The sequence below is a fragment of the Dinoponera quadriceps genome, unplaced genomic scaffold (assembly GCF_001313825.1).
Source record: "Dinoponera quadriceps isolate SergipeBrazil2010 unplaced genomic scaffold, ASM131382v1 scaffold3676, whole genome shotgun sequence".
NCBI classification, from domain to species: Eukaryota; Metazoa; Arthropoda; class Insecta; order Hymenoptera; family Formicidae; genus Dinoponera; species Dinoponera quadriceps.
In genome coordinates this window covers 245,720-272,837 of record NW_014559267.1, presented here as the reverse complement: position 1 = coordinate 272,837, position 27,118 = coordinate 245,720, and the positions used below count along the sequence as shown (strand labels likewise).

Below are 27,118 nucleotides of genomic sequence, written 5' to 3'. Positions count from 1 at the left end.
CCCCGAGGTTCCCTGAAACGTACCCGCCGTGTCGGAGGACGATCGCGAAACCCGCGATACGTCTGGCACGTTGCACGCGCGCGCGCGTGATTTCGCGCACCCGGAAATCCACCGGGTGCCGACGGTGAAACCGCACGCGCGTTCCTCGCGGATCCGCCCGTACGATAATTCGAGCGGAACGCGCCTCTTTCCGCCGCCGGGATACCCGAAGCGCGAGAACGGTGCCTCTCTCGTTCTTCTATACTACACGTTTAATTCCACGACGAAAACACAAACAGGAGGTGAGCCAGCAAATTAGATTCGACATGATGTAAGCTCCTACTTTTTGTTACCGATGGTGTCTTGGATTTTCGCCGTTTCAGCGTTATTGAAGCGATGAAAGTAGCGTGAAAGTTCAATCTGCAGAATTAAAGGTTCAAGAGAGAGGTTAAAACGCGTCAGTATCGTCGAAGTAGGTTTTTATTAGTCCACAGGCCGTCTAAGTGGGCGCGAAGTTTGAGAGCGCCAGAGTAACGTCAGAATTTCGACTCGGAAAGACGCTTACTTTCAGTGAGAGGGAAACGCCTTCGTAATTGAAATGATCGTTTCATCTGTTCGTAGACATCAGAGATGCTAAACGTAGCGCTTTGGGCGCCCACGGCCCTCAGATCGCCACCGTGTTTAGGAACGATCGGCGATCGAGATTCAAGAGAGAGAGTTTCGCGCAGTTCGGTCGGTGCACGTCAATAAACGATGAAATATTACGACCGACAAAATCGGGGAGGGTCAAATTGAGCGCGCGGGAATAATCGCGTCCACCGATCGCGGGCCGGACGCACGCGAGACAACCTCGGAAGCGATTTCATTGAATCGGAACGATATAAAAGCGGCCGATTTATTTACCGCACCACCGGCGTTACCATTATCGCCATGCGGCTGCTATTACGTTATTACCGCCACCATTATTATCGTTACTAATCGTACATAAACGAGCCACGTAGGAAACTCCAACTAGATTCGATTTGCTCCGCGCGCGGGAAAAGTGCCGGTTACATTGAATCGCTGTCGTGCGGATTTGCCGAGCCCAAATCGAGATCTTGATGCTACTTTGAACAAGTTGATAGAACACCTTCACACCTTTTCAACGAGATTTCGAAGCCTAGAAATATACAAAAGGTTTGTAGAAAAATATTTATACACATCTCGATTTCCCGTTAGTTATCTATGGTAAAACAGAATAACATACATTCGTCGCATTCACATTTATATCTCACTTGTACGTAGTATTTACGTAAGATATGTGCAAGAAGTACAAAAAATATAGCGGATTTATGTAACATAACATTTCAAGAATCGTCCGTACGTTTTCGACGCTTATCAAGTTCGTCATCGACGTTCGGCATCCCCTTAACACTACATCACCTATTGGCTGCAATAGCATTTAGTTCCGTCATTTTACAACGTCGATGATTGAGAGCATCGTGATCCTTTTCGCTCGATAACATCGGTCAAACGTGAAAATTGCTGTCGGAATGTTAATCGTACACCGGCCGATCGGAAATGTACGCGTTTTGCGCGCGGACACACGGTTAATCGGCGGGCGGCTAGCCTGTAAATTTTACGAAACGCGCGCTAATCATCGATCACGCCCCGTTCTGACGTAACATTTGTTTTACTTTGCAGCTTAGTGCCGTGTGTGCTGTGATTATTTATGTAAATGGCTCGGCATGTGCGGCAACGCGCATGTGTGCGATTGTTTTACGCTCTCACACAGCCGCGTGGGTAGCGAAATTTTCCGGTACGCAGCCGGTAATTGCACGTTGATCGTTGATCAACACATCAGCGGCGGAGCTCGTGCTTCATCGGAGTTAACAGGAGTCCGCTTTAGTACGCGTAAATTACATTGATTAGCGCTTGATCGTAGCCCTGCGTGTCACTGCGGCCCGTCGATTTCTCAAACCCTTCACCGAGAGAACATATCGGCCGGCCACGTGCTCATCCGCGCACGTGTCCGGCTCGCGCGACCTCCGTTTCCAGTTCCAGAGACCGGCGTCGCGAATCTGCTCTGTCAAATCGTAATTTGAGCCCTCGGAGAGTCGCAAGTCACGATTTCGCCGTAATTATCTCCACAACGCTCTTTCCACCCGGTATCTCAAGCCGAGTCGATCTGTGTTGCAATCGTGACGTTAATTGATACTACATTCATTCGACATATCGGACCAATTTTTGACGACGACGAACAAGTTGTCCGGCAAGAAAAATCCAAAGAGATTGATCTAATGGTAATTGAAGTTTTTTTTTTTTATAAGCGTCGGCGAGATCCTTGAAAGTACTTTTTGAAAGCTTGAGTCGGCACTGTACGGAGGAAATGTGCAAAAATTGTAGTAAAAATTGCAAAATTATCGCAATGTCGGAGAACATACGAAGGTTATGACTGGAATTGATATAGTCTTATTTAAAAATATTACGCACATTTGACTTTTTACTGTGAATGTATTGTAGTTACGCGAGAATGTTGTGTTACGCAGGCTGTGTTCCAAAATTTACTGTCGATGCTGAAAATCTATAGTTCATGTTACGCATACTATAGATTTGTCACATTGACGGTGAATATTGGAATGCAGCCATAATATAAAACAACTATATTTTATTACAGTAAAGAAGAAATTTTCCAATTACTTTCAATACACGAGTAGTATGCTTTATATTACCTTTATAACGAAAATGATATCTACAATAAGTCTGGAGATATAATTCATCAAACTGCAAGTATTATTAATTATGTTACAATTACATTTATATAATAATTAATATAATGTTCAATATACAAAATTTTTTCTTACACAAAATATTGTAAAAGGAAGTATAATTTTAATATAATTTTTACTACAATATTTTCTCCGCGATAGAAGTGCCGTTGTTAAATTTCAAACTACAATTTTTACTTGGAACATCCTTTAGTTAAATTATAATTTATATATATATATATATATATAATTGTGCGTTTATAATTATAAATATTGCATTAAAATTACATTCTTCCCAGAAAATATTTCCGAGCGACTTCGAAAATAACTCCGAGCAATTACAGATTTACGTCGGAGTGACGAGTGGATTCGTTCCACCATTAGCGCGTGCTTCCCTTTAATGAATCGAATCGCCGAACATTCGTCGCGAGAAATCGTGAAATAAAGTCCGCATCCGGCCTTGTGGTTGCGTTCGACGAATTCGTCGACCTCGCCCGGGGACTTTTGGCACGCGGTACGCAAGAAAGAGAGAAATTCAATCGTTGCCCCAATCGAGTAAGAGCGTGAAACACCGGTTCCACGACGGAGAGCCGAAAATCGAAGACGCGGAGAAGGTTTCTTCACCGAGTATCCGCCGATCCGTTCGATAGAGCGCTAGGCGCGATTAACGTCACCCGGCCGCTTGTTTTACGAGATACGCCACGGCTTCACTTTGATACGTTGCGGAATATTTTCTTGCTCTTGGAAAGACCAGGGTCGCGCGAGCGTTCGCGGACAGAAGGTGAAAGAGGTGAGTTACGGTGGTAACTCCTTAAAAGCCGCGCGCTGCCCGAGCGCGAAACGAAATTTACTGAAATCTTACAACCGCGCTTGTAGGAATGTTTATAGAGAGAAAAAGCTGCGGTTCCTGGCGTAGCGTTCGCTTTCGAAACGTCGTAGTACGCGTCTCAATCGTTCGACTCACTGTTGTCCGCGACAAGAAATCGCCCGACGTTCGGGCGTCGGAGTGGTGCGCGAAAGCGCGGCTCTGCGACAGGGATACGCGCCTCGCTGCTCGGGAAATCGCTTTGAATGTCGCGAGAGGCGTTTCACCGAGAGTTTATAGAGACATCTGTCACGAGTGTCCGACAAAGCGCGCGGAACCGACGACAGTCACGATCGGCGATTTACTGCGTGGGCGAGGAAAGCGAATTGCGCTAACTTTTTCGAATCTCTCTTCTTTCCGCTCGAAAATAACGCCAAATTTTAACAGTACAAATTATTCATCGCGATGAAAGCCAATAAATTACATTGAAAAATATATTTTTTTATGCGGATTGTTTTATCGTCGGGACGATGTATCCCAACAGCTTTTGTAGGGCTTGCGCACTGAGAAGGGAGATACCTAAAAAGTAAATGATACTTATTCGATGGAGGTGCTACACCGCGGTAAAAGTACTTAAAATTGATTCCCGCGATGTAACGTTCATTTCGCAGAAATGAGTCTTATCTCACCGAAGAAATAAACCCTATTTCCGTGAGATAAACTTGATGTCCTCTGCGGATCAGTTCTCAAGTACTTCCTCTCAGTATAATAGAACATTCGTTTCTACTGATATACGCACACATACAGAAACTCATTTGGTTGAACCGACGAAATTTTGGCTCGAATACGAAAGCCCTGGGACTTCGGAGAAGGCAGATCCACCTATGCGTCCAAAGTAGGGCTGGCGGACGGGAGAAGATGGTAATAAGATCGCGCGGGCGATATCGAGGTTTTGCCGATTGCGACAGTCGTGCGAGATCGGCTTCCGATTCCCGAATGCTCGCCCATTGTTCCGCCGCTGTTCTCCCTCCGGTTCGAGTGCGCTGAGTCGCGGATCGAGTTCATTGAGGAGCGCGCGCGGTCTCTCTCGCAATCTCCGTTGCCGCAATGGGGCCCGTCACGAAATCGCCGGGAGAGAAAGAGAGAAGAGTCGCGTCGTCGTCGTTCTCGTTCTTCGACAAATTGCAAGCGGCAACCAGCGAGGGCTCTTATCTCGACTCGCGGGAGACTTATTATGCAACGAGAGTTGCACTGCTCGGGCGCGCACCGTTTAGATCGCGGGGATTTTCACCGTCACCGCGGATGTACGAGCGCTGATCCGCGGAGTTGGGCTCGCGGGAGCCGCGTCGGCAAGAGTTTCCCCCCCTCTTTCCGATATTTCGGATCGCCGTTGAACCCTTGAATTCTATAACACGGCAGGAGCTAAGACAGCAAATTAGATTCTATTTCGGTCTTGATAATATCATTTACTCCCATTCTTTGATCCTGATGATAGTGAAAATTTCCCTCTTCGCTTTTCCAGCGTCAAAACAGGCTCTCCGAGACGTTAAAATGAAACGTGCGAAATTCAAGGTTCGAGAGAGAAATTCACAAGTATATCAACAAAGTAGGTTTCTATTAGTCTGGGCTGTCTGAGTAGGTGCAAATTATCCTCAAGGTAGCATCGAAAATTCGAATCGGGTTGTTTCGCTCGCGTATCGACTCAACTTCAACATTACGCGCGCGCGCGCGTAAGCNGGGGAAAGGCAGGTCCATAAATTTCCGCGTTTTTCCCCCCCCCCCCACTCTCTCTCTCCCTTTTTATATCCGCGCGAGTCACGAACAATGCACGGCAAATTGCATTCCAGCGGCTCGACTCAAGGACTGCGCGCGCGTGCAGAAGGAGGGAAACTTTTGAAACTCGCGCACGCCGGTGCAGATCCCGGTGATCGAGTGGACAACCCGACAACGCTCGGCGGTATTCCAACGAAGAATGCCATCGGTCGGAGGCGTAAATGTACCGGTCGGGGAACGTGTATCGCGAGATGCATATCGCGATTATTGCACTTTTTTCTCCTCCACGCATCGTAATCCGATTCGTCCGGCCGACCCGCAGAGACCGCCCGTCGATTCTGCGTTTGATTATTATTACAACGTGCGAGGTGATCCCGTGATCGGTGACAAGATTAATGCTTTGTAGTTGTACCGTGAGAGCATCTGTGCTGCGCGCGAGAGCTAAACACGCGGCCAGTAGCCGCGTAAACTCATTACGTGAAGCGCCGGCCGGCGCATTTCACGTCTCGCGCGAATCCGCGTATCCACGCTGAATCGAGAAGAACTATTGGGCGACGTTTCTCTGTCGATAGACGGAAATGTCGAAAAATCTCCCGTCGCTAAGCTGCCGTTTGAAAAATGTCAACATTGATCTACTTCGAAGCCCCCGCGATGAGTCGGATGATAATCGCTGAATAAAGAACGTGGAAACGAAAGGTGCAAACTAAAATAATACTGGGAGAAGCTGCAAGTTTCTCCGACGTGTACGGCACCGCCATTAAGTGGGGCGAAACGTAGCGTTTCTCGAACATTGGCGTGCGGAGAAAGGGAGAGAGAGAGAGAGAGAGAGAGAGCGCAGAGATGTTAGGATTTATATTCAAATTACACGATAAAAATATTCATTTCTCCAACAAAATTGTAAACATGTTTTTTTTTGTTTTTCAAATAGGAATGTTATGGAATGTATTTCATATGGTTTTCATTATTATGCAGTCTGAGACAATTTTTAAAATTCTGCGTACGAAGCAGGTCACTATGAGTCTTCTTTTAAAACGTTCGGTAAATATCACAGTTTTACGATGAAAAATTTCCCGTTACGAAAAGAGATGAAAGTGAAAAGTTGACATCTTCGAAGAAACTGTGCGGGGAAAAAGACTTGACATAGTTCGTCGACTTGTTATAGATGTACTGCGAAGTTGGTAGTGTAACTTATTTTGGTAGAGAATCATCGCGCAAATATCCCTTAGAACTGAATCGGACGATGCATCTCGGTAACATCACCAAGATGTTCGAGCGACCTACTTCGATGAATCGTAGATATTCTTCCGTCGGCCACGACATATAAGAGGAAAAAATGTACAAGTGTTCTCCTAAACATTTTACACGATGATGTGTTGGAAATTCACTTTCCAGCCGAATATCCCGCGATTTATGCTGTTTGTCGTCCGCCGTACTTTGCGCCGCCGCTGCATAAGATCGACTCGAGCCTTTCGAGCGGAGCAGAAGCGCCGGCGGTTCTACATAAGTCGGCATGAACGGCCCCGTCACGACTCCGGTCGGATTTATTTTCCGAGATCGCGTGGGGGGGGGGGTGACGGGTGAAGGATTATACAAACTCGTGCGGTCGTGCGCACGAGAGAAGAGGGACGCGAAGGAATAGTAACGTCCTGGTATCGCGATGACTTTTGCCGGCGGTCATCGCGCGCGCGACGAGTCACGATCGCGCGATGCCGCGGCTCTCGGTGTGTATTGCATCGCCTCGGAATTGCGTCGGAGGAGCGTCGGGGGATTCAAGGACTGACTGGTGCTAAAGTTCACGAAGATCCCTTCCAAATGCCGCGCGTCCTCGTCATATTGAGTCCTTTGAATGCTGAGTTTAGACGATCGTGTAAGTTTTCCCATCGGCTCCGGACTGTTTTCAAGCGAAACACGGCGAGAGACCATCCGATGCTTTTGTATCCTCGCTTCGAGCACCGATACGCGCGGGAGGAATCAACCAACTATAAACTCAAGTCGAAATTTCAGTTCTAAGACCAAATGATAAATGAAAAAAAAGAAACTGGGCGCTAACTGGTGGATAACTGATTGTTATAACTGATGACAGCACAAATGAGTAAACGTTTGATAAGGAAGTCTCGAAGCAAAATTAATATAACACACACATTCGATACAACCACTACACGTTATAGTTGATCTCGTGCTAACTAGAATTCCTAGAAATAAATGAGAACCAGCGATTCCATTTTGCTTAGAAATCGAAGATTGCCGAAACTCCATATTCAAGGGTCTTCAGTCTCGATGGAGATCGCCGTGAGATGCCTCGCGGCGAAACGCGTGAAACGTGTCGAAGCGCCGCCGTGCATCCTCGACGTGAGAGAGGAACGTTGGAATCGACTCACGTGAACGGCGCTCGTTGCGAATCCCATCGTTATTATCGCTCAGCCAATTAGAAACACCTGAGAAACAGGGGTAACCGTGGCGGACGGGCAGACAGACAGGTAGAAGCGGCTGCCGCAACGCACTCTCCTCCAGTCACACACTCGCGTTTCTAATTCCCGATGCCCGTAACGAGTCCGGCCGGCGATTTGATTTACAAATTGGTTGACAAATTAGTTGCCGGCCGGCGAGGCGGCCGGTAATGAAAATAATTGTTCCCGGCGCGTTCACGTCGCGGGGAGAGTGACGGATTAATAATCCGTGTCGCAAGCGACGGACGAATCTATCCTTGAAAATATCCGACTGATTGATCGTTCGATCCGCCGGCTCGGAAAACAATTGCTCCGCGTAACCGACTGTCCCGAGGCGAAATCCGACGCTTTCGAGGATAGTTCGCGCCTACTTACATGATCGATAGATTGACAAAAATCTACCTTGACTTGTCAACTTCTCTCTTGAATTATTCAACGCAAAATAAAAATCTGTGTCAATTCAAGACTCATATTATTTTACACAGGCAAGAATATATGTATATAAAAAAAAAATATATATATATATATATATTATAGCGTTTAAATAATCACTTAAAAACGAGAAGTGTAAATTTAAAAAGCGAAACAATAAGAATATCCCGGATTAAATGCACGTCCGAACGTTACGAGCACTTTTACCTTAGATTCGCGATAACTGCCGCACAATCGCTTGGGAATGGAATTGCATCGCGTGAAAGTGTATTATTACACGGTTATCATCATCTTATTATGTGCCCGTCGTGGACAATTAGTGTATCCATAAGCAGAAACGGTCGCGGCCGACCCGTTAGATACTCATGGTCTCTGTGCTAATCCGTGATTGCCAATTAACCGAATGAACACGATTGACAGCGTGACGCGCTGCTGCGCGCGCGTGTGTGAACATAAATTCTCACGGGATGATTCAACCGCTCGTTCGGACCGGTAAGGATAATGCGGGACTGTCGTTCGCGCGTTGCACAAGCGTCTAATCGCCCAATTTCACGACGATGACGACGACGACGCGTCAATGCACGTCTGTCGCGCGCGCGCACATTGAGATTAGCTCGTTTTGCAACGCGTTATAAATCCTCGAAGATACTTTATTGCCCGGTGCACCGCCGCCGTCGGGAAAGAGAGACGCGAAAGAACGGTGTCCGCCTATCACTGTGTAATTACCAGACGCTCTATATGTAGCAATGTTTGCCAGGATTTCCCAACTGTTGCTGCCGGTTCGCGCTCTGATCCCCTAACGGCTCAGTGTCTTTTTGCCCGGTCGCTCCTTTCCTATCTCCGTTTCGCTTTCTCCGGGAGCGAACGACGCGTCCCGTCGCGTCTCGCGGAAAATCGACGAACCGGAGTCCTTTGACTTCTCGCTCTGCTCGTGACACGTTTCGTTCAGCTGTCTTCTCGTAAAACAATTTTGGGATCCAGTTCCCAGAAATGTCAATCGTCAAGTATCTTAGAAAAGCCAGTTATTTGCGAGCAAATAAATGTAATCATTTTCAGAAGACGGTCGTATATTTTTGGTAGAGAAGTTTCGTAGGTTCGCATTCAAGCGCGTGAATTTCGATCTTGCATCTTCAACAAGGGACCTCCGGAACCTCAAAAGCAAAATGCTACGTAGGTTTTGGTGTTCTTTCTTCTTTATTATTAGAATTGAAATGAAATACCAGTTTCGCTGTATTACTTCCCATTGTGTTGAGAATAAAAAATTTCACGCGTGGCCAAAATTTCGACTCGATCAGCCCGGCGCGATAAGAATGCAGAAAGCGGCGGTGATTTAAATTCCCTCGATACAGCCGCGCTTTTTAGCGGCACGGGAGTGCTCGCAGTCACCGGCGGAGATTTATAGCGGCGCGCGCGGTTCGCGTCAGGGCGCAATTCTCGACGGAGAAATGCGGTAATAACGGCGCGAACGAGAGATAATTTTCGCGTCGTTAAGTCGAGCAACGGGAGAAAGAGAGAGTCTCTCTCTCTCTCTCCGTCTGCCGAGATGTTCCGCCTTTCGAGATAACCGCCCCCGCCGTCTCCGCGCCGACTCATTACGGCCGCGTTTACGATCGATTAAGGACCGCGATCGTGCGAATGACTGTACCCGCGAGAGCGAAAAACCCGCGTCGGGCGTCGTCGATAAATAATCGCAGGTGGCGAAAAAATCGAAGCACATATACGTCCGATTCGCGAGCGATCGTAACCGTTCACCCACGGCGGAACCCACGCCTCCTTCGTGTTCTCTCGCGATAACGCCGCACAGTGGTGTGCGTGAACACTGAGAAAAATTTCCATCGGATTGTAATGTAAAATAAAAATGAAAGCAACAATCGGATACATCGTTTGATCGGATCGAACCGGTCGAACGATGTATCCGATTGTTAATTTTATTACCCGATCAAGCGATGAACCGATGATCTTCCGTCCGATAAAGTGTCCGATGAAGAAATCTGATCGGAGAATTAACCGTCCTTCGTACATCCGCCGTCGTTTTTCATCGGACGACACCGCTCGACCGGATGTATCCGTTTGTTATTTTCTAATTTCGGATCGTCCGATCAGATACGATCGGACATTCTTCTCGGTGTTCTTTCAATTTCGTCTCACTTCCACGTCAGATGTCTTGATATTGCTCGCCGTGTGAGCGGAAAATTCCAAGGAGAAACGCGAGGGAACGAGATCCCGAAGCGAAGTATCGAGAAATCGCCGAACTCACCGAGTTTTCCCCGCGCCTCCGCGCGCCGAATCGATTAGCGACGCTGTTCGAACACCGCGTACGCGCAACGTGTCCGCTAGCTAGGTGTGTCGGGTGCGTTCAATCGCAGCGCCGAGATCGCGAACAATGTACGCGGAATACAATATCGAACTTGATCGCGTTTTTCGCGCGCCGGTTCGCGGCCGAAAAGCCGCCGAGTGCGCCGCCGAGTGATTTAATTTCTGCGAGAGGATTGGACGATTTCTCGCGCGTTTTCATTACGTTCCCATTACGTTACACACAGCGCCCAGTCCGGGGCGAGTGTGTGTGTGTGTGAATGCCGATTCGATCCGCTCGAGCCGCCCGCTGGCTCATTGTAATCGCCGATCAAAGGTCAGGTATCGCGCTCGGGAAAATCCGTTAGTTTCCTCGGATAAACACACACGATGGAAAGGGGGGAAGGGAGAAGCGGCGTGGTTATGCATCCATCGCAACCTCCCCCGGCTAGGAGAAAGAGGGGAAGGGGGAAGTTATTAGACGCGCGACGGATCGGCGCGCCAGGAACAAAACCGAGAGGCCGCGGCGGCGCGGAATAATTTATGCGATCTGTTTCGTGACGGAATGCCTAATGGCCTCGGCGGATAACGAGAATATCGCGAATATCCCATCGAAGGCGATCGTTTTAATTACCACGTCGTCGCCGACTTCGGCGTCGGCGGCGACCGTAACTCCGTAATGCTCCATAAATCAACGGGCTCGCTAATCATTTGCCGCGTATCCTTGCACAAACATCGGCCGAACAATATCTCGTAACGTCCGCGTGAACGGCGCTAATAAGAGCGGGCCGATCGAAAGAATCCGCGCGAAGCCTTCGGCACGCACGCACGAACGGCGCGCGCGTGCGAAGTGTAACGTCGTAAATCAGGCGGTTTTGCCGCGGCAAAGCGAATCGATAATCCCGGTCTTTCTTCCGTCGCTCTCGCACACGTAGAAAAGGCTCTCTTTATATTTGGTATTTCTATTCGTTTGACTGAAATTCGCGCTCGTAGAAAAACAGCGTATACCCGCACGAAAGATTATTCGTTTGAGTAAAGATTTTCATTGTCCCGTTCGAGGGAACTCGATTGTTATCGCAGAAAGAACGCTACTGTCCGAAACAATATCCTTCAACGTTCAATAAAATATTATCCGGTCGCGGTAAATATGCGAAATGTAAACGGATGATTTCCCTGTGAGAAAAGTCACCTTTCGTTACGAGCTGATTTCTTATTTGAGATCAAGATGTATATTCGTTGGAAAGTCCTGAGAATCGTACTTGTCAGTTGAAACATTAGTTTTCTCCGGATCAATGAGACTATCTCCGACTCCTCGGAGACCGCGGCGCGCGGAGTCACGTGCGCGCGTCTCGACGGACTCAGCGCTCGGCTTAGCGCCGATGACGACTACGACGAGTACGATAAATAGACAATCGGACGGACGATAGAGACCTTTCGAAATCTCAGAGCCTATGGTAGAAACACGGACACACTTAGGCACACACATCGGCGACGATAAGCCGCGTCTCGCGGTTTTGCACGAGCGACTCCGCGCGGCCGGGTGTCGCGATTGAAATAATTCTCGCGCCGCGCAAGATCAAGGGAATCTGGTTTCTCGACTCGCGAGTGCACTCTCTCTCTCTCTCTCTCTCTCTCATGTGTGTATTTGCATGAAACGTCAGTCGGCGACGGAGCCTCCGGGAGTCTCGTCTCGTGACGAGAAGCAACGGGGAGAACGGCGCGCGCTGTCTTAGATGTTATCCCTCGATCACGAGCGACCCGTATAACCGGATTCTTAGATTCTAATCGACGACGGACGACCGTCGTTGCTGCTTCGTCGGTTCGTTGGCTCGTCCGTCCGTCCGTCCGTTCGGCGGCCACCCATTATGCATCTCGAACAATCGCGTTTACACTCCGCGCGCGGAGGCGTTGATGCGCGCGAAAGCGGATAATTTATTGCGAAACCGCGCCAGCGGGAAAGCCGTCGTTTCCAATAGAACGATTAAATCGGTGTTATTGCTCAACGCAGGCGCGACAGAGCGCGACGTTGTCCCGCGAATTGTTCGTCGGCCGGGGCCGTGAGGGGAATAACGCTTGAATTAAGGGTTAATTAGGCATAGTGAAGTTTTTTCCTCCGCGAGATGTCGTTAATTTTAACGTTTGTTCTCGCCGCCGCTCGATCGTCGCGCATGCGCGCGAGATCCGCGTCAGGTGCGTGTGTGTGTGTGTGTGCGTGTATTCTAAGTATGCAAAAAACTTAATTACTTACGCGTTCCTCTCGAAATACGATTGGAAAGCCGACGAACGCGCGCATTTGCGCTGTGATAAAGACGTTGTTAAGAAGGCGACTGGTCTTTATTTCAATCAGCTCCCGTCTTTTTACGAGCGCTCCTTCGCTCTCGGCCGGCGCATAGGTGCACCGTGAGGTTTTTTTATATATATTCGCGGATATCGCGGCTTATTGCGCATTCGTCAGCCTTCGTTCTCCGTCCTGTTCGTTCCGGCGGGATCCCATAATACTTTCTCTTTCTTGACACGGTGAAATAATTTCCCGCTGAAAACGGTCACGGGGAACGCATTGAATAGTTCGCAAATACACGGTAAGAAGTAAAACGTGAATTTTAATATTTTCCTTATCTTCCCAGAAGGCCCACTTTAAACTTTGCGTTGAAATAACACATTCACTACATATTCGTCTATTATTTCTTAACACACTGAAAATGTTAATCATTTGACATCAACATATTTTGTTCTATTTTCAGTTTGAAGTACGACGTTTGGAAATTGTCAAATTACCAAACTGACATAAATTTGATTTTTAACAAAAATTTTTACCGTGCATCTCTTCTCTCTCTCTCTCTTTTTCTCACGTACCTTCCGCTTGTCTCAAACTTCGTTGTCTGTAAAAAGTGATCAAGCTGCCTACGACACACCCTGAAACGCGCGGGCACATTTCCCTTTAATTAAGAAATAAGAGACAATTTTCCGCCAGGAAAGGCACGGCGAACATTGGCTCTCGGTTTCGTTCGCCCGAAAAGAATGCGACTCTTGCGTCGAAAAAGCGAGTGGCCCCAATTCTTGTAATCGATCCCGCCTGGCTCGCGGAATACGCATTGCCTTATTCCTTCTCGGCTCTCTTTTCCTAATAACGCGCGTCTATCGAAACTGCTGAAAGGGAAAAGGAAGTACGATAATTGACACGATTTAACGTTAAAATCTCTCTTCGGTTTCACTAATCGCGGTTTACTTTACTAACCGCGGTTGTCTTTCGACACGAACGAGCTGCACGTGTCGCCGCGAAAATCACGTTGAAATTGAACTCGAACATTGCTTAAATCCACCTTGAATTTTGCACATATGTGCACGTTCGTGCAACCTTCTTTCTAACTAATACTTTTCTATTCACGAACACTCGATCCACCGACGTACAATAGGATGAGTTTGTTATTTCCTTTTTTTTTCTTTCAACATTCAATATCCCCGGTAAATAAGTTTAGGAAATGAGCGAGAAACGGTTCACGCGTATTAAATAAATCAAATAACATCGTTTTCACTTGCTTTCGATAGTGGGATCAATCTTACGTGTGACATTACGCCTTGATAACGTAACCCGCGTAACCTCCGGCGCGAAATTTCCGTTTGGGCCGTTTTAACATGGTATTTTCCACTGTGCGTTACTACGCAACAGCGAGGTCGGCCGTCGGCGCGCGGCCATTTACGGGCGTGCAATTAGTTGCTAATAAAGTGTTTACTCGGTGCATCCAAGTCGGGCCTGTCTTAGCGCGGCGCTCGCCGCGAACGAAATTATTCGCGCGGCGGCTAACGAGAGTCTCGCGCGTGCAGTCGGAGGCGGCCGGCCGAAGGCCGACGAGAGATTTGTGTAACTAGACGACGACGACGGGTTTACGGGATCATTGCCGATTTCCTCCGCGTCTCCTCCGCGTAAAACCGCGATTACGCGGCCTAGTTGTTCCTGACGCGCGATCGTAGCAGGTTCCGTCGACGACGACGCTCGAGCGTTGAGTCCTCCTTTGTGACATGAGAAAGAAGGAGCCTCGCGGCCTTCGTGTAATGATCGGCCGTAAAATCGAGCCGAGAGAGATCGTTTCCAATGCGAGTTGACGCGCAGATAATAGGCGGGGATCTCGCAACGAGCAGCGCGCGTCGTTGATTCCCAGGAACGTCAAAGGACGACGAACAAACCCGGCAAATCGGCGCGCGCGCGCGCGCGCGATCGATGAGACATTATTGCATCTGCCGCGGATTTTTCGCTCATTAAGGCGCGATATCCCGACGAAGACGTTCAAGGGTGACAGGTCTCTCTCGCGCGGATAGACGCGGAGGCCTGGGCTCGAACGTTGACCCGTCGCGACTACGCTCTCGGTATCACTTAAATGCGACGTGTCGCCACGAGAAACACCACGTCCGTCACTGTCGACACACAGTCGGCTCGCATTTCGATACCGCGGCGTCAACGAGGGAAAATTAGCATGGACTTTTGATGCGAACGCGACGTGCGTGTTCGCTCGCTCGCCGATCTCGGCCGATTCGAGAAGTGCGGGGAAAACAAACTCGATCGATCGCCGGCTCTCCTTACTCAACGCGGAATTTATTTACACGCGCCCGTCACTGCCGAACGAGTTGTCCGAATTATCGCCGGAGAACGAACAACGATTATCCAGATTAACACGTAATTACGGGACGCTGGTCTTAATTGGATTAATTAACACGTCTTATCAGAGGCGTAACAGGTTGTAACGAAGCGGCGCGGCAAAGAGGGCAAACGGACTGCTCCGGTTTACGTAAGGCCGAAGAGCAGATCGAGATCGATACCCCCGCGATCCCGCCGGCGCGTAAAATTCCGCGGCGAAAGTTTCCGAGCGGAGTTCCCGCGCGAACGCACAGCGCGCGGGCAAAAAACCCTCGCAACTTCGGAGTCGCTTCGGGCCGCGTTCTGAAATTCATCGGTCGGTACTAAGAATCTATAGTCTGTGTTACGTGTACTATGGATTTTCCGAAGTGAATATCGGAACGCGGCCCTCGACATGCCCTGTGATTTCATTTTTCGGCTCTCCTTGAAATCCTCCGTTCATACGGAGGAGTAACATCGAAATATCTAACATGGAAGTGAAATGAAAATAACACATTAATTAGATTTACGTTAAGAACTTGAGTACAAGTAATTACGTCACGTATAAAGTAAGACTATACATTGGAAATCCGAATGTGTTATTTCAACTGAGGTTTCTCTTACGCATTTCGCGCCGCTTTAAATTACGTTATTTAACACGATCGCAAGTGTTAACTTGTAATTTAACACAGTTAAACGTTTTAAATGACGCAATTCAAACGTAACAGGAAACATGTAAAAACAAAACAGTCAAATGTTTCATTTTTAGACATTTACGTTTTTATGTAAAAACACACTTGGGTGCGCGTGTGTATATTGGAAATACACGAGATACGTTTCGCTTAAAGACATCAGGTAGTAGTGCACATAGGCTTATCTGCGATTTGAGATTTTTTTTCTTAAATCAAACGAATAAAGTATATTTATTTTTATAGCGAGATATCACCATTCATTAGATATTCCGAAATATTCGATAAAACGTAAAAATTGTTTTCGAGATTTCGGATTTTCGTCGACCGACGCGAGCACCGTGCGCCGAAGGGACGCGTGCAGGAAGCTCTCGCGGTGCTTAGACGCGCAAGGGCCGAACAAGGAGATGCACGTAATCTCTCAATTTCACCCGGAGACGACGCTTTTTGCGTCTCCTTTGTGACGCGGCGCATTTCCATCGCTCGAAATGGCGAGCGTCGGGCCGAGCCGGTCGATCGGTGCTCTTTGCGCGTTCGCGGGGATCGTTTCCATTTACCTGAATCATGCGCACGAGTCGAGGTGTAATCGCATTCTGCATTCGTAACCGCAAGTGTACATGTTTACACGCGCCGCCATGTAACGCAAGCAGGCGGAAATGTTGGTTCGCACGGCAGCCAGCTGGAGCCTGGTTGAAGCGAACGTTTAAATTACCGCGGAGTCGGCCGTTTGGATTCCAGAAATTCTGTTCCCTTCAATCAAAATGCGTTCGGTTTGTTCATTGTCGTCGTTAATTCGACCAGTCTTCTTCTCCGTGTAGATTTCATTCGAATGCTATCTGCTTTAGATGCTTTCGATGTTTCGGTTATCAAATTCACGTATCAGAACAAGCTATTTCGACGCTCCATTTTCCCAACAATTTGAAAAGGAAGAGAAATTGTTAGTTGAAAACCCGAGTCGTAGTTTTCATTCTACTTTGATCCTCTGTGGGATTGTTCGCACCTGCTCAAATGACCTATAGGCTATAGATAGATAGATTATAGATTAGAGACTATAAACTATAAATTATAGAGTAATGAAAACCCACTTTAACGATACTACGTTTGTTAACTTCTCTCTTGAACTTTTAACCCCTCAGTGTATCGCTTTGTATATATATATATATATATAAAGCTATATATTGATTCTCAATCTCCCGTTCCCGTTGAACTTCGAAGTTGAAACACACGGATTTCCACATCTGCAACGCACGCCGTTCAAATGTACTACACGCTTTTACCGCTAAATGCCGCCGTTGTTCGATGTTTCAGTTTTCTTTATAGTCGCACACGCGTTTCGATCGATAACGTGTCAGTGGTGTTTTTGTCGTGTTAAAAGAGCAATAATATCATATTGTGTTTATTTTTAGGTAATATTTAAAGTATTCTGTTTATATATCTGAGTTCGAAATAGCAAGTTGTATCTCCGTTGTTTACTTATGTCTTTTTGTTTAAATGAACAAACGCTAAATATTGGTCAATAAAAAGACCGAGTGCACATAAAATTTCTTTTGAATTCTTTTCCAAAATTCCTCAGAGCATAAGCAATTCTTTAAGAAACAATCGAAATTTCCGGAAAAATGTGCGCGCATTAAAGGATTAATTCTACAGATTTCGTTTTTTTAATGCTATCGTAAAACAACCGTTTTGACACTAAATACAGTAGAAACGGAAATTTAAGACACTATCGTGAGTCAGAGTAAATTGAATTATTCGAATTTAAATAGTACTCATTTTGCTATCTTAGCTTCTCTCATCCCGCGTTGCAGAATTGAAGGTTCAACCGTAGGGACGGAATTTCGACTGGGGAAACTCGCATTATTATCATCGCATCTCAAGTCACGACCAGGTTGCGACATCGTGTCCCGAATTGATCACTCATCGATGAAAGAGCAAAAATCGCGCGGACAGGACTGCATTCCAGTCGGCGTGCGGTCGAACCGTCGGTTCGTACGCGTTCACCGGCGTAATTACTTATTAGGCGCAATATAAGCCCGACCTAGAAAAGCGGCGTCGGGGGTCGGTCGGCCTGCTGTCGGTGGAACTTCAACGAACCGTTGCCGCTCGCATGATATCCGATGCGCGTACATGTAGTATACGTGTGCACCGGCCTGAATTATCACTACCGGCTCTGCGTGTTTCACTTTAACATCGGCTATTTATTTAGCCGGCGTGCGAACCGCGAAGGAAGAGATTAGCGAGGTCGTATATTACGATACTACCGAGTATCGAAACGAGTATCGCGCTCCTCGTTTACGAATACGTTCGCGATTATTATCAGTGTTTTAATTTCGACGATCTTTTTACCGGCCTCGCCCAATTACGGCCAGCCGGTGGCGCAATTAAGCGGCAGAGAAAGCACGAGAGCTACGTCGTTGTCCTCTCTTTGCAGCGATTTTTTTTTTTCTCCTTCATCCCGCTCTTAACTGGCGCGATCGCGCGCGAGAACCCGTACGATACGCGCGAGAAACTTTACTGCCATCGTAGTTAGAGATGTGGAATCGTATTGAAAACACTGTCGCGTTATGACAAACTTATGGCCTCGATCGCGGGGAGAAATTGCGCTCGGATACACTTAATTATTAATGTGATAAAATATTACCGCAGTAAATTTTATCAGAAAACTACGTGTCGTGCGAGTGAAAATGATAGTAGGAGAAACATGTAAATATGTATGGCAATGTATGAGGTTTTTTTTCCCCGAGAGACGGATTTTTCTGAAATTAAATTCTGAAATTAGGCCTCGCCGATTCGAAATCGAAATGCGTCGTCGGCAGTCATTTGCGAATTGCCGTCGTTCCCCTTACACGCGTCCGACGTAATTACAGTCATTAACGCGATCGAATTTGGGAGACGATTTTTTTTTTTATAATCCGATCATATCAATTCGATCCCGAGATACGGCCGCCACATCGCGGAAAACAAATCGCGAGTCCTTCCTCCTTACACGTTGAATATAATCGATTACACCGGCGTGATAAAATATCGCCACGATAGATAATATCGGTAAGTTATATATCGTGGGAGCGACGGGGGAAATATTGTTGTGTCGGTATCGGAACCTCCCGGAGGCGATTTCTCTGCTAATCTAGTTGCAAGTCCGAGTCGATCGCACGGAGCTGAAAATCAGCCGCGAATTGCATCGTTCTCCTTACATCACTGACACCTCCGATGTCAGTGATGTAACCGGTAATGAACAACGGCCGGTACACACGACGTACGTATTTCGCCAGGAGCCCCCGAACGCGACTGCAGGCGTCGCGGCTTACCGTAGCGCGACGGTAGCGCGCGCGCGGCTGCCTGGTGCACGTGACCGCGCGCAGCCTATTGCACCGTTCGTCACGTGCATCGGACAGTGCACCGGCCGCCACGCTCTCGCGCACGTGAATTCTGCATTAAGTGGAACGGAGAATAAACTCCGAGCGCGCGCGCTTATTGAAGAAATTGCTATTGTCGGGACTGAAACCGAGCCCGTAAGAAACGAGCGCGACCCCCGTCGAAAACGACGCTCGGTTTCGGCCGCCGCGAGATTTTTCGCGGGACTATCTCGCGGGACTATATACGCCGAGATCTCTCCGGGGGAGGGAACCCGATCCCTCGTGAAGGAAAACGTCTCTCGAGTTAGTCGAGCTCGAACGTGAAACGATCCAATGAGCGGAAGAAATTTATGGACGAGGCGATGGATCCTCGATTAAAGACGGTCGGATCTCGCGCGAGCCGCGTATCTGTGGATTTACATCGTGCAGCGGGAAATCAGCCTCGCAGTTCCCATAGTCCGGCTCTCGAAGTGCAAGCGGAATAACAATCAGTCTCCCGTGCCGATTTCACAAACGTATGTCGAATAGAAAAGGGAAGAAAGGGGGGGTGCGCGGTCCCGGCGGCGGACCAGCCGATCGGCGCAATAATTGCCGGGAAAGAATTCGCCGTTCTTACGATGGGAGAAAAACTCTCCGCCGGCCGAAGGAACACGGCCGATCCGCGGCCTAAAACGCCCCCATCAATCACCGTGCGCGCTCGTAACAATGTTAATTGCTCCCTCGAATTAAGTTGAATCGCGCGGTCCTTTGGGGGCCCCCTCGGCCCGCCGGGGCTCAATTAACATATTCCCGTATTACCGTAAATCTGTCCGACGGCGCAGCACGCGGCGAGTAACACACTAATACACACTGATTACGGCGGCCGAGCCGGCCGTAGAAAGTGGACGTTTAAATTCGCATACCTGTCGTCACCAATAAGGGAGCATTAACGGACGCGTGGAAAAATCCCACGGGTAGCCACGGATCGTGATCATGAATCGGTGGAAAGTTATGTGATAAGAAAAAGAGAGAGAGAGAGAGAGAGAGACGGCGCCCACCGATGTGTCCGCGACGGATATTATTAGCGCAGGCGGCGAGCAATTAAGCAGAACCGCTGAATCACTTCTCGCTCCTGCGCACTGAAATGTCGCCGAAGTCGTAACTTTCCCGTCGGGACGCGAGAACTCGCTCGCAAATAAACATACAGAGGTTAATATTTATTATTACTTCGCGATACTCGCCGCGTGTATTTATCACGATAATTTATTCGAAGAATTAGCGATTAGGAAAAATAAGACAGATTTATCTGCTCGTATATCTCGCACGGATTTATCTGCTCGCGTGTCTCTCCCGTCGTATCGGGGTGGCCAATTTGTCGTCGAAGAAGCCGGCGAATCGCATCGGATTTTTCCGTCATTTTTGATATATCGTCCGAATATATTTACCAATCAGCAGGAGCGTCGGTAATATGAAAAGGAATGATCATTGCTGCGAATATTAATACGGCTCTGCCGGCGATCAGGGGAAGAAAGAACGGCCAATAACAGCCTAATCGCGCGCGCTGTCGCAGCGACGTGTGAATTTTTTCATCGTGGGAGGATATTAATGTTCATTGTGCGTGACGCACGTCATGAGATCGTGCAAAATCGGCCGCGTGCGGATTAAAATGAAAAATTCAAGACTGGCACGATTTATGACACGATGTTTCGAAACCGGCGTTCACGATTTCGGCAATTCCAGCGTTTTTATTTCGCCGGTCCGCGGAATGTCGAAAGTCGCTCATTCGGCGAATGGAAGGTCAGACGTCGTCCGCTAACGCCGCGTCTACCGCGTTTTACCGCGGCTGTACCGCGCGTTTCCCCGATCATTTTCTTGCGTAAAACCACCGCCTTCGCGGTCTGTAACGTACACGTGTTTCGACTTCTGCGCTTAAACACGCATATTCAACGGTGTCCTTTAGACGACCGGTCGGATGACGTGTCGGCCACGTTTTGTGCCGCACGGCGGAATTATGGGGACTTGAACGTGCGGTAAAGTCTCAGTTTTATCGATAATCATCGTTTTATCGATAATTTACAGACACATTCGCGACCGGTACGATTAAGGCCGGCAGTAAGCTCGCGCGTGATAAACGAGAGAGAGAGAGAGAGAGAGAGAGAGGAATGTTAATAAAACAGGAGAGGAAAGAGTAATCTCAGGGCAGGCCGCTTCGGTCGCCGCGGTGTTTCGTTTCTTCGCGCTCGGAGAAAGTGCTTAGGATGCTTTTGCCGCGGAAGCCGCGCTTATCGGCCGAGATCTGCGCGACAACACGTCGCGGATTTAACGCGCGCGCGCGCGAATCAGTCGTGCGCTATTTAATGCTCGCCGGCGTTTTTCAATGATAGCCGCGCCGGCGCGCTAAATACGAGAAAGCGAATCAGTGTCAATGACAGATACACGCCGGCGCTCCGGTTCTTCTTTTTTCTTTCTTTCTTGTCGTCGCGAGAAACGTCATTATTCGATACACCGCGAGTCCCACCTGAATTTCTCACGCTTTCTCCGCCAGCTGGCTCGCCGGACGGTTCAGCTAGGCGCGACTGCGCCACTACTTCTTTTACGACTACCGCTAGTCGGCCGCTCACACAAGGCTAATTCGAGGCGCTCCAGTGTCAATGTCGCGGTGTCGCCCGGTGTCTTCGCTCGGGATAATCGTTTCCGGAGACCGTTTCGCGAGAGCACCGAGGCCCGTCGTGAAGGGAAGGGAGGAGACGCACGACTTCCCTCGGATCTCCGATTATAGCTTAAAAACGATGACGCACGTCCACCGGTTAATTTGAACAAATGCTAAAATCACCTGGGTTTTGCTAATGAAATTTCACGAAGATTTCGCTCTCGTCTACGTAGAGCTCTTAGCTTTAATCACGGTCAAAGCTTACTCGAGGTATTTCTGCTCCGATTCGCTTCGATCTTTCTTGTAGAACTTCCCGCAAATGATTTGTATTTCCACTTGATGATTTGCATTTATACTTCAAGACGGATGCACTTCGAAGTCATTAATAATTCGATGCCGGTGTTTCATTTAAAGGGAAAAGAAATCAAACAGACGTTTCCAAGATTAGTGGGAAGCATTATGAACGTTTTTTTTTTTTTTTTTGATAATAATGTGTACATTCGTCATTTCTTTTATAACATTGACGAGACATTTAGTCATTTATTCGAATTAATAACCGGTGGTATATTATCGAGTTGAGATTTTGATGCCACTTCGTACAATTAAATCTATCTCGCTGTCTTAGCTTTACTCTGTAGAATTCGAGTTTTAATATCAAAGCAAAATGTCAACTCCGGTCCTCGCGTTGCTCGCCGACTCTCTCTCTCTCTCGCAAGCTCCGCTTCTACTCGCGAGGATCACGGGGATCGCGATTCCCGTTGGATCGAAAGCTCCTCTCGCGGCGGCGACACGGCTGCTGCGGTGGCGCGGCAAACGGGTTTTGTCGCGGCCTTGCCGTGGACCGGCAGGGAAGACGTCGCGCTCGCTAATTGACAGAACGGACGGTCGCGTGATTCGAGGCGAGTGGCTGGCGGCACGTGCACGTGACTCGCTCTCGGACTTTTCCCCCGATGGCATTAATCCATACGAGGCGCGCGGATATTCTCTTTCTCGCTCGGTTCCTCGCGCGGCCGATATCGGCAATAACCGGGCACGTGCAGAAGCACGTGGAATCACGTGCCGCACGTGATACCCACCGCTGCTCCTGCGCACCGTCGCGGGGAATTGTTGTTATTATACCAGCCCGTGTGTGTCCTGGCCGTCCCTATGCAACCGGCATTGATTTTCTACACGCGCGTGCGAAGGTGTGAACGGCGAGCGTTACGGGTGTTGGTTCTCAGGTTGCGAGATCGCAATTTGCGGGATAATTGTAACGGCGGAGGCTGGTCTTATTGGAAAATCAATTTGCGGAAATCGCGCGCATCTCTCTCTTTCTCTCTCTTCCTCTCCGTGGAGAAATTCCTCGTCGGTTTCGATTCCTTCTGTTCGTAATGTTTTCCGACATCCGACATCAGTTTCACGTTGAATCTAATTAGTTTGACGTTAAGTCTTTGATATTACAAATGGAGGTTTCGTCGTTTCCCCCACTTGAAAGACTTAATATGGAACTAAATAGACTCAATTTAAAACTAAAATTTCGACTTGGGGGTTCAGCCGTAAACCGATTTCCAATTTCGTTTCTCAGACGGGTCACGAGTGAATGATTAGAATCGTCGTTTTTGCGAATTCAGCGGAAAGGTCAAGCCGAACGCGTTGAGAACTGGCTCCTCAAATTTGCGAAAGAATCGGGAAAGAAGCGTGCGAGATCACGGACGATTTGCGAACGTTAAAGATCGGTTACGCGCGCGCGCATAATCGATTTCACGAGCGCGCATGCCCGGCCGAGCTTATTAAATTTGACATTCCTTTGTGATGCGGCTTAATATTCAATATAAATGCAGAACGCGTGCGTTTAACCGGTGTTCCCCGGGATTACCGTCCGCGCGTGAATCGATCTTTGCGCGTCCGTCGCGTGTGCGATGTTTGATTAGCGGTGAAGAAAATCCATGTTTCCGCGACCAATCGATACCTCGAGCTTGATTCGCCCGAAAAGGTGAGCCTCTCCCCTTATCGCGAAGCGGTACTTCCCGCGCCGGTCCCGCTATTTACCCGTCGACCCTGCCGGCGCTTCCAGCTGCAAAATGCAGTCGCAGTCCTTGCAGGCCTTGCGGAGTACCTGCGGCTAAAGGCGACGGACGCGACTACACGTAGGCGACGGATCTCGTGAGTGTAGTTCACGACGAGCGCTGGAATCACGTGCTCGCGCGGACGGCCGTTCATCGCAGGCCTTTACGCGGCTTCCCGCGTGCGTGTTGTAACACCTATTTTATCGATGTTTATTGGGCAAATGTCAGCGTGCCGGATCCGTGACGCGAGGGGGACAATTGCGAGAGAGAGAGAGAGAGAGATAGATAGGTTTTACTCAACTCCGGGAGTAAAATCTCTTCGGGCATAGAAATTTATATAACAACAGTTGCTAACAAGCGAGACGCAAAGGAAATGCAGTAGAAAATTGGGAATGCAAAAACAATAGAAAGAGGGGAGGGAGGGAGGGAGGGAGAGAAGATTTATTAAAGAAGAATTATTACTGAACTTACAGAGAAAATATATTATATTAGATATGAAACGTCAGCGACGTGAAAACATACATACTGTAAAAGATTGCAGTTTGGAAAATTAGAAGATGATAAGAAAGAGAGGGAGAAAGGGGAGAGGGGAAGATCGGTCGTAGGTAGGTATTCATAGTCGGATCTTGTATTTGGGACCTTAAGTTCATCTTCAGATGTCTCGTAGCCAATGAAATGAGCCGTGCATTATCTAAAGATGGACTCAAGACGATCTTAAATATAAGACCCGACTGTGAATACCGGCCATAGAATCGTGACGGGAACTGGAGACGCCTGAATCGTCGCAATTTCGAGCCACGTCGTGTCACGTCTGTTCCGAACAGACGGCACACACTGTGCGGGGCTATCGGAATTAGCATCTGTAGAAGGAAGTGTTCCACTTTCGCAAACGGAGGATAGAAAGAGGGTGGAGAGGAGCATAATTGTCCGGAATAAAGTCGGTAACGTAATGATTACGGTCGAGAGCCAGGTGGAGAGAAAGAGAGGACGACGTCGTCGGGTGTGACTCAGATCGCCGTTGCCGAAGAATCGCGACGTTTCAAGTTGCGAAATTTCCTCGTCTCCGGTCTAAATCGCGACGAGACGAGAGAAGCGTCCTGCGATTGTTCCATATGGCGCATCGCTTTTAATTAAAGAGAAATACCTACGATACGTGCAGTTTAGTTTCTGCATAGAGAAAAAAAATTGACGGACGAAAGAACTCGCTTCTATGGCTAAGAACTAGCTGTCCATGTAATGCAGTTGATTAAAATTTAATTCATTTTTTTTTTCAGATTTAGTTTTGAGCTCACATAGTTAAAAACCAAGTCTGGTATCTAAATTCCAGTCTTATTATATGGACAGCTAGAGTTCAGCTAATTCTGTTTCCTTTCTTTTTTACGCGAAGAACTCAGTTCCTGCAATCGATTAGGCAAGTGATATATACTTAATCCAAATAAAATAATTTCATATTCCTTAATAAATGTTTACTCGAATATAACACTTTTCTCTTTCAGTGTGTACAGCCGAGCTTTCGCCTGGTTACCAGACAATTTAAAATTCAGTTACACCAACGAAATTGTTTCTTCCGCGTGTATCTACGTACAGTCAACATTTTTACGATATTTTACGTAAAAAAATATGAAAAAAATTATAGAAAAATTCTGGGGAATTATAGAGACCAATTTTGAAGTCTTGGGGTAGGTCGAGTTTGAATTTTTCAGCAATACGTTTGAATTGTTTGATGTTTCTTTCTTAAAAGTTAATTTCGAATATTTGCCACGCATAAATTGGGCGCTTATCATATTTGTGCGACATATCTCACGTCGGGATAAAGCGCTGTCATATTTGCATCGTATCAAGAAAAGATTAATAGCAGAGGCGATAAGCCCTCTATTGCCGGGGATGTGTATAAGCTGATTATTATATTGTGCGCATGCAATGATACATCAGTATGGAAAAGGATAATGCCTTCGAACACGCCTCACACGCGAGCTCTCCGCGGTAGATGACCGCATTGTGCAAGGTTTTCGCCGTGAACTTTAAATCATAGATATAGAATAACTTGAGATCACTTTACCTTTGCCGTTCAGACATCGGTGTCGACTAACGCGACCGCGACAATGGAGGCGCGACTCTTCTCCCTGACAATTCGCGGTGAATAGGCCGATATTTTTTGCATCAACATCTCATCCGTCTCGTAAAATTCGTACTCGGGACGTTCGTTAAATTTCTCATATAACGCAAACGAATGAACGAACGTGTTCTTATTCGTTCTACACGCACGGTGAGAAACAATTCAGAGATATAGTAAATTTAATGCTCTGTCGTAGCAAATAAAAATATATACAGAGCGTTTCTTAAGTGTATTGTCCGATGTTTTAGGGATTGATTTTTAAGGTCGTTTCACGGAGAAAAGTTCACACGGAGATATGTTTATTTCTTTATAAAATGTTAAACTCATGAAGGAAATATATTTATTTCTTCATAAAATGTCAACCTGTCAACTCAAAAATCAATTAAAATATTGGTACTTAACTGTATATTTATTTATTACTTATTATAAAATTTAAAAATCTACAATCTTCCGTCCTTCTGAGTCATTTTTACTCCGAACTTCACGTCGTCGTACACGTGCGCAGGTCTCGTGCGATTCTTTCGTAGTCGTTGTTACTCACAGGCACCGGTTAAATTACGGTTAGTTATTCACGATAATTAATAAAGAAAAGCAGCCGCGAACGTGTGACACGTACGATCTTAATTAAAGCGGGAACGAAGGCAGAGCGGAGCAAGAAACGCGTTAGAGCGTGAAAAACTGTTAAATACCTGGCATTATTCTCTCCTGTGGAGGATATCCCAAAATTTCGGTGCCGATTACCAGCAGGACAGCCACGATTCCAACGGGATGCATCTTCATGATCACTTCTGACTCGAGCTATTTCCCGATCACAGATCTGTTTCCGAAAATTCGTAAGAAAGAAAGAAAGAAAGGGAGAGAGAGAAAGAGAGAGAGAGAGAGAGAGAGAGAAAGAGACTCGCGAGCACGTGAACGGCGAAAAGCGAGGCGCGCGGCGCGATTAATTCGCTTCAAACTGGTCCATGTGTTTCGAGATGTGCGAGAATTCGTCCGTGGGAGATCGTCCAAGGTGTTAAATCCAAGTCTAAGTTCGTCCGTCTGTACGATACTGCCGGGCAGAGCTCCTGTCGCTGTCGGACTGTGCGGTAGTCTGGAGGGCCGGCTGGCGCTTTCACTGGCTTTATACGCGCGCATGAAAGCACCTCTTCGGAAAGAGGGGATTCCGTACAGCTCTCGTCCATACGTCACCGGACGTACCGCCG

At 47.6% G+C, this 27,118-nt stretch overlaps 1 protein-coding gene across 1 annotated transcript in view; it reads right to left on the bottom strand.

Annotated features, from left to right (window-relative positions):
• The window catches only part of LOC106750270, a 74,023-nt gene extending 47,327 nt beyond the window's left edge, over positions 1 to 26,696 (bottom strand). Inside the window, exon 1 of the mRNA XM_014630476.1 lies at positions 26,606 to 26,696. Within this exon, the coding sequence (XP_014485962.1) occupies positions 26,606 to 26,696 (91 nt within the window). The remainder of the gene's footprint in view (positions 1 to 26,605) is intronic.
• Positions 26,697 to 27,118: the final 422 nt, after the last annotated feature.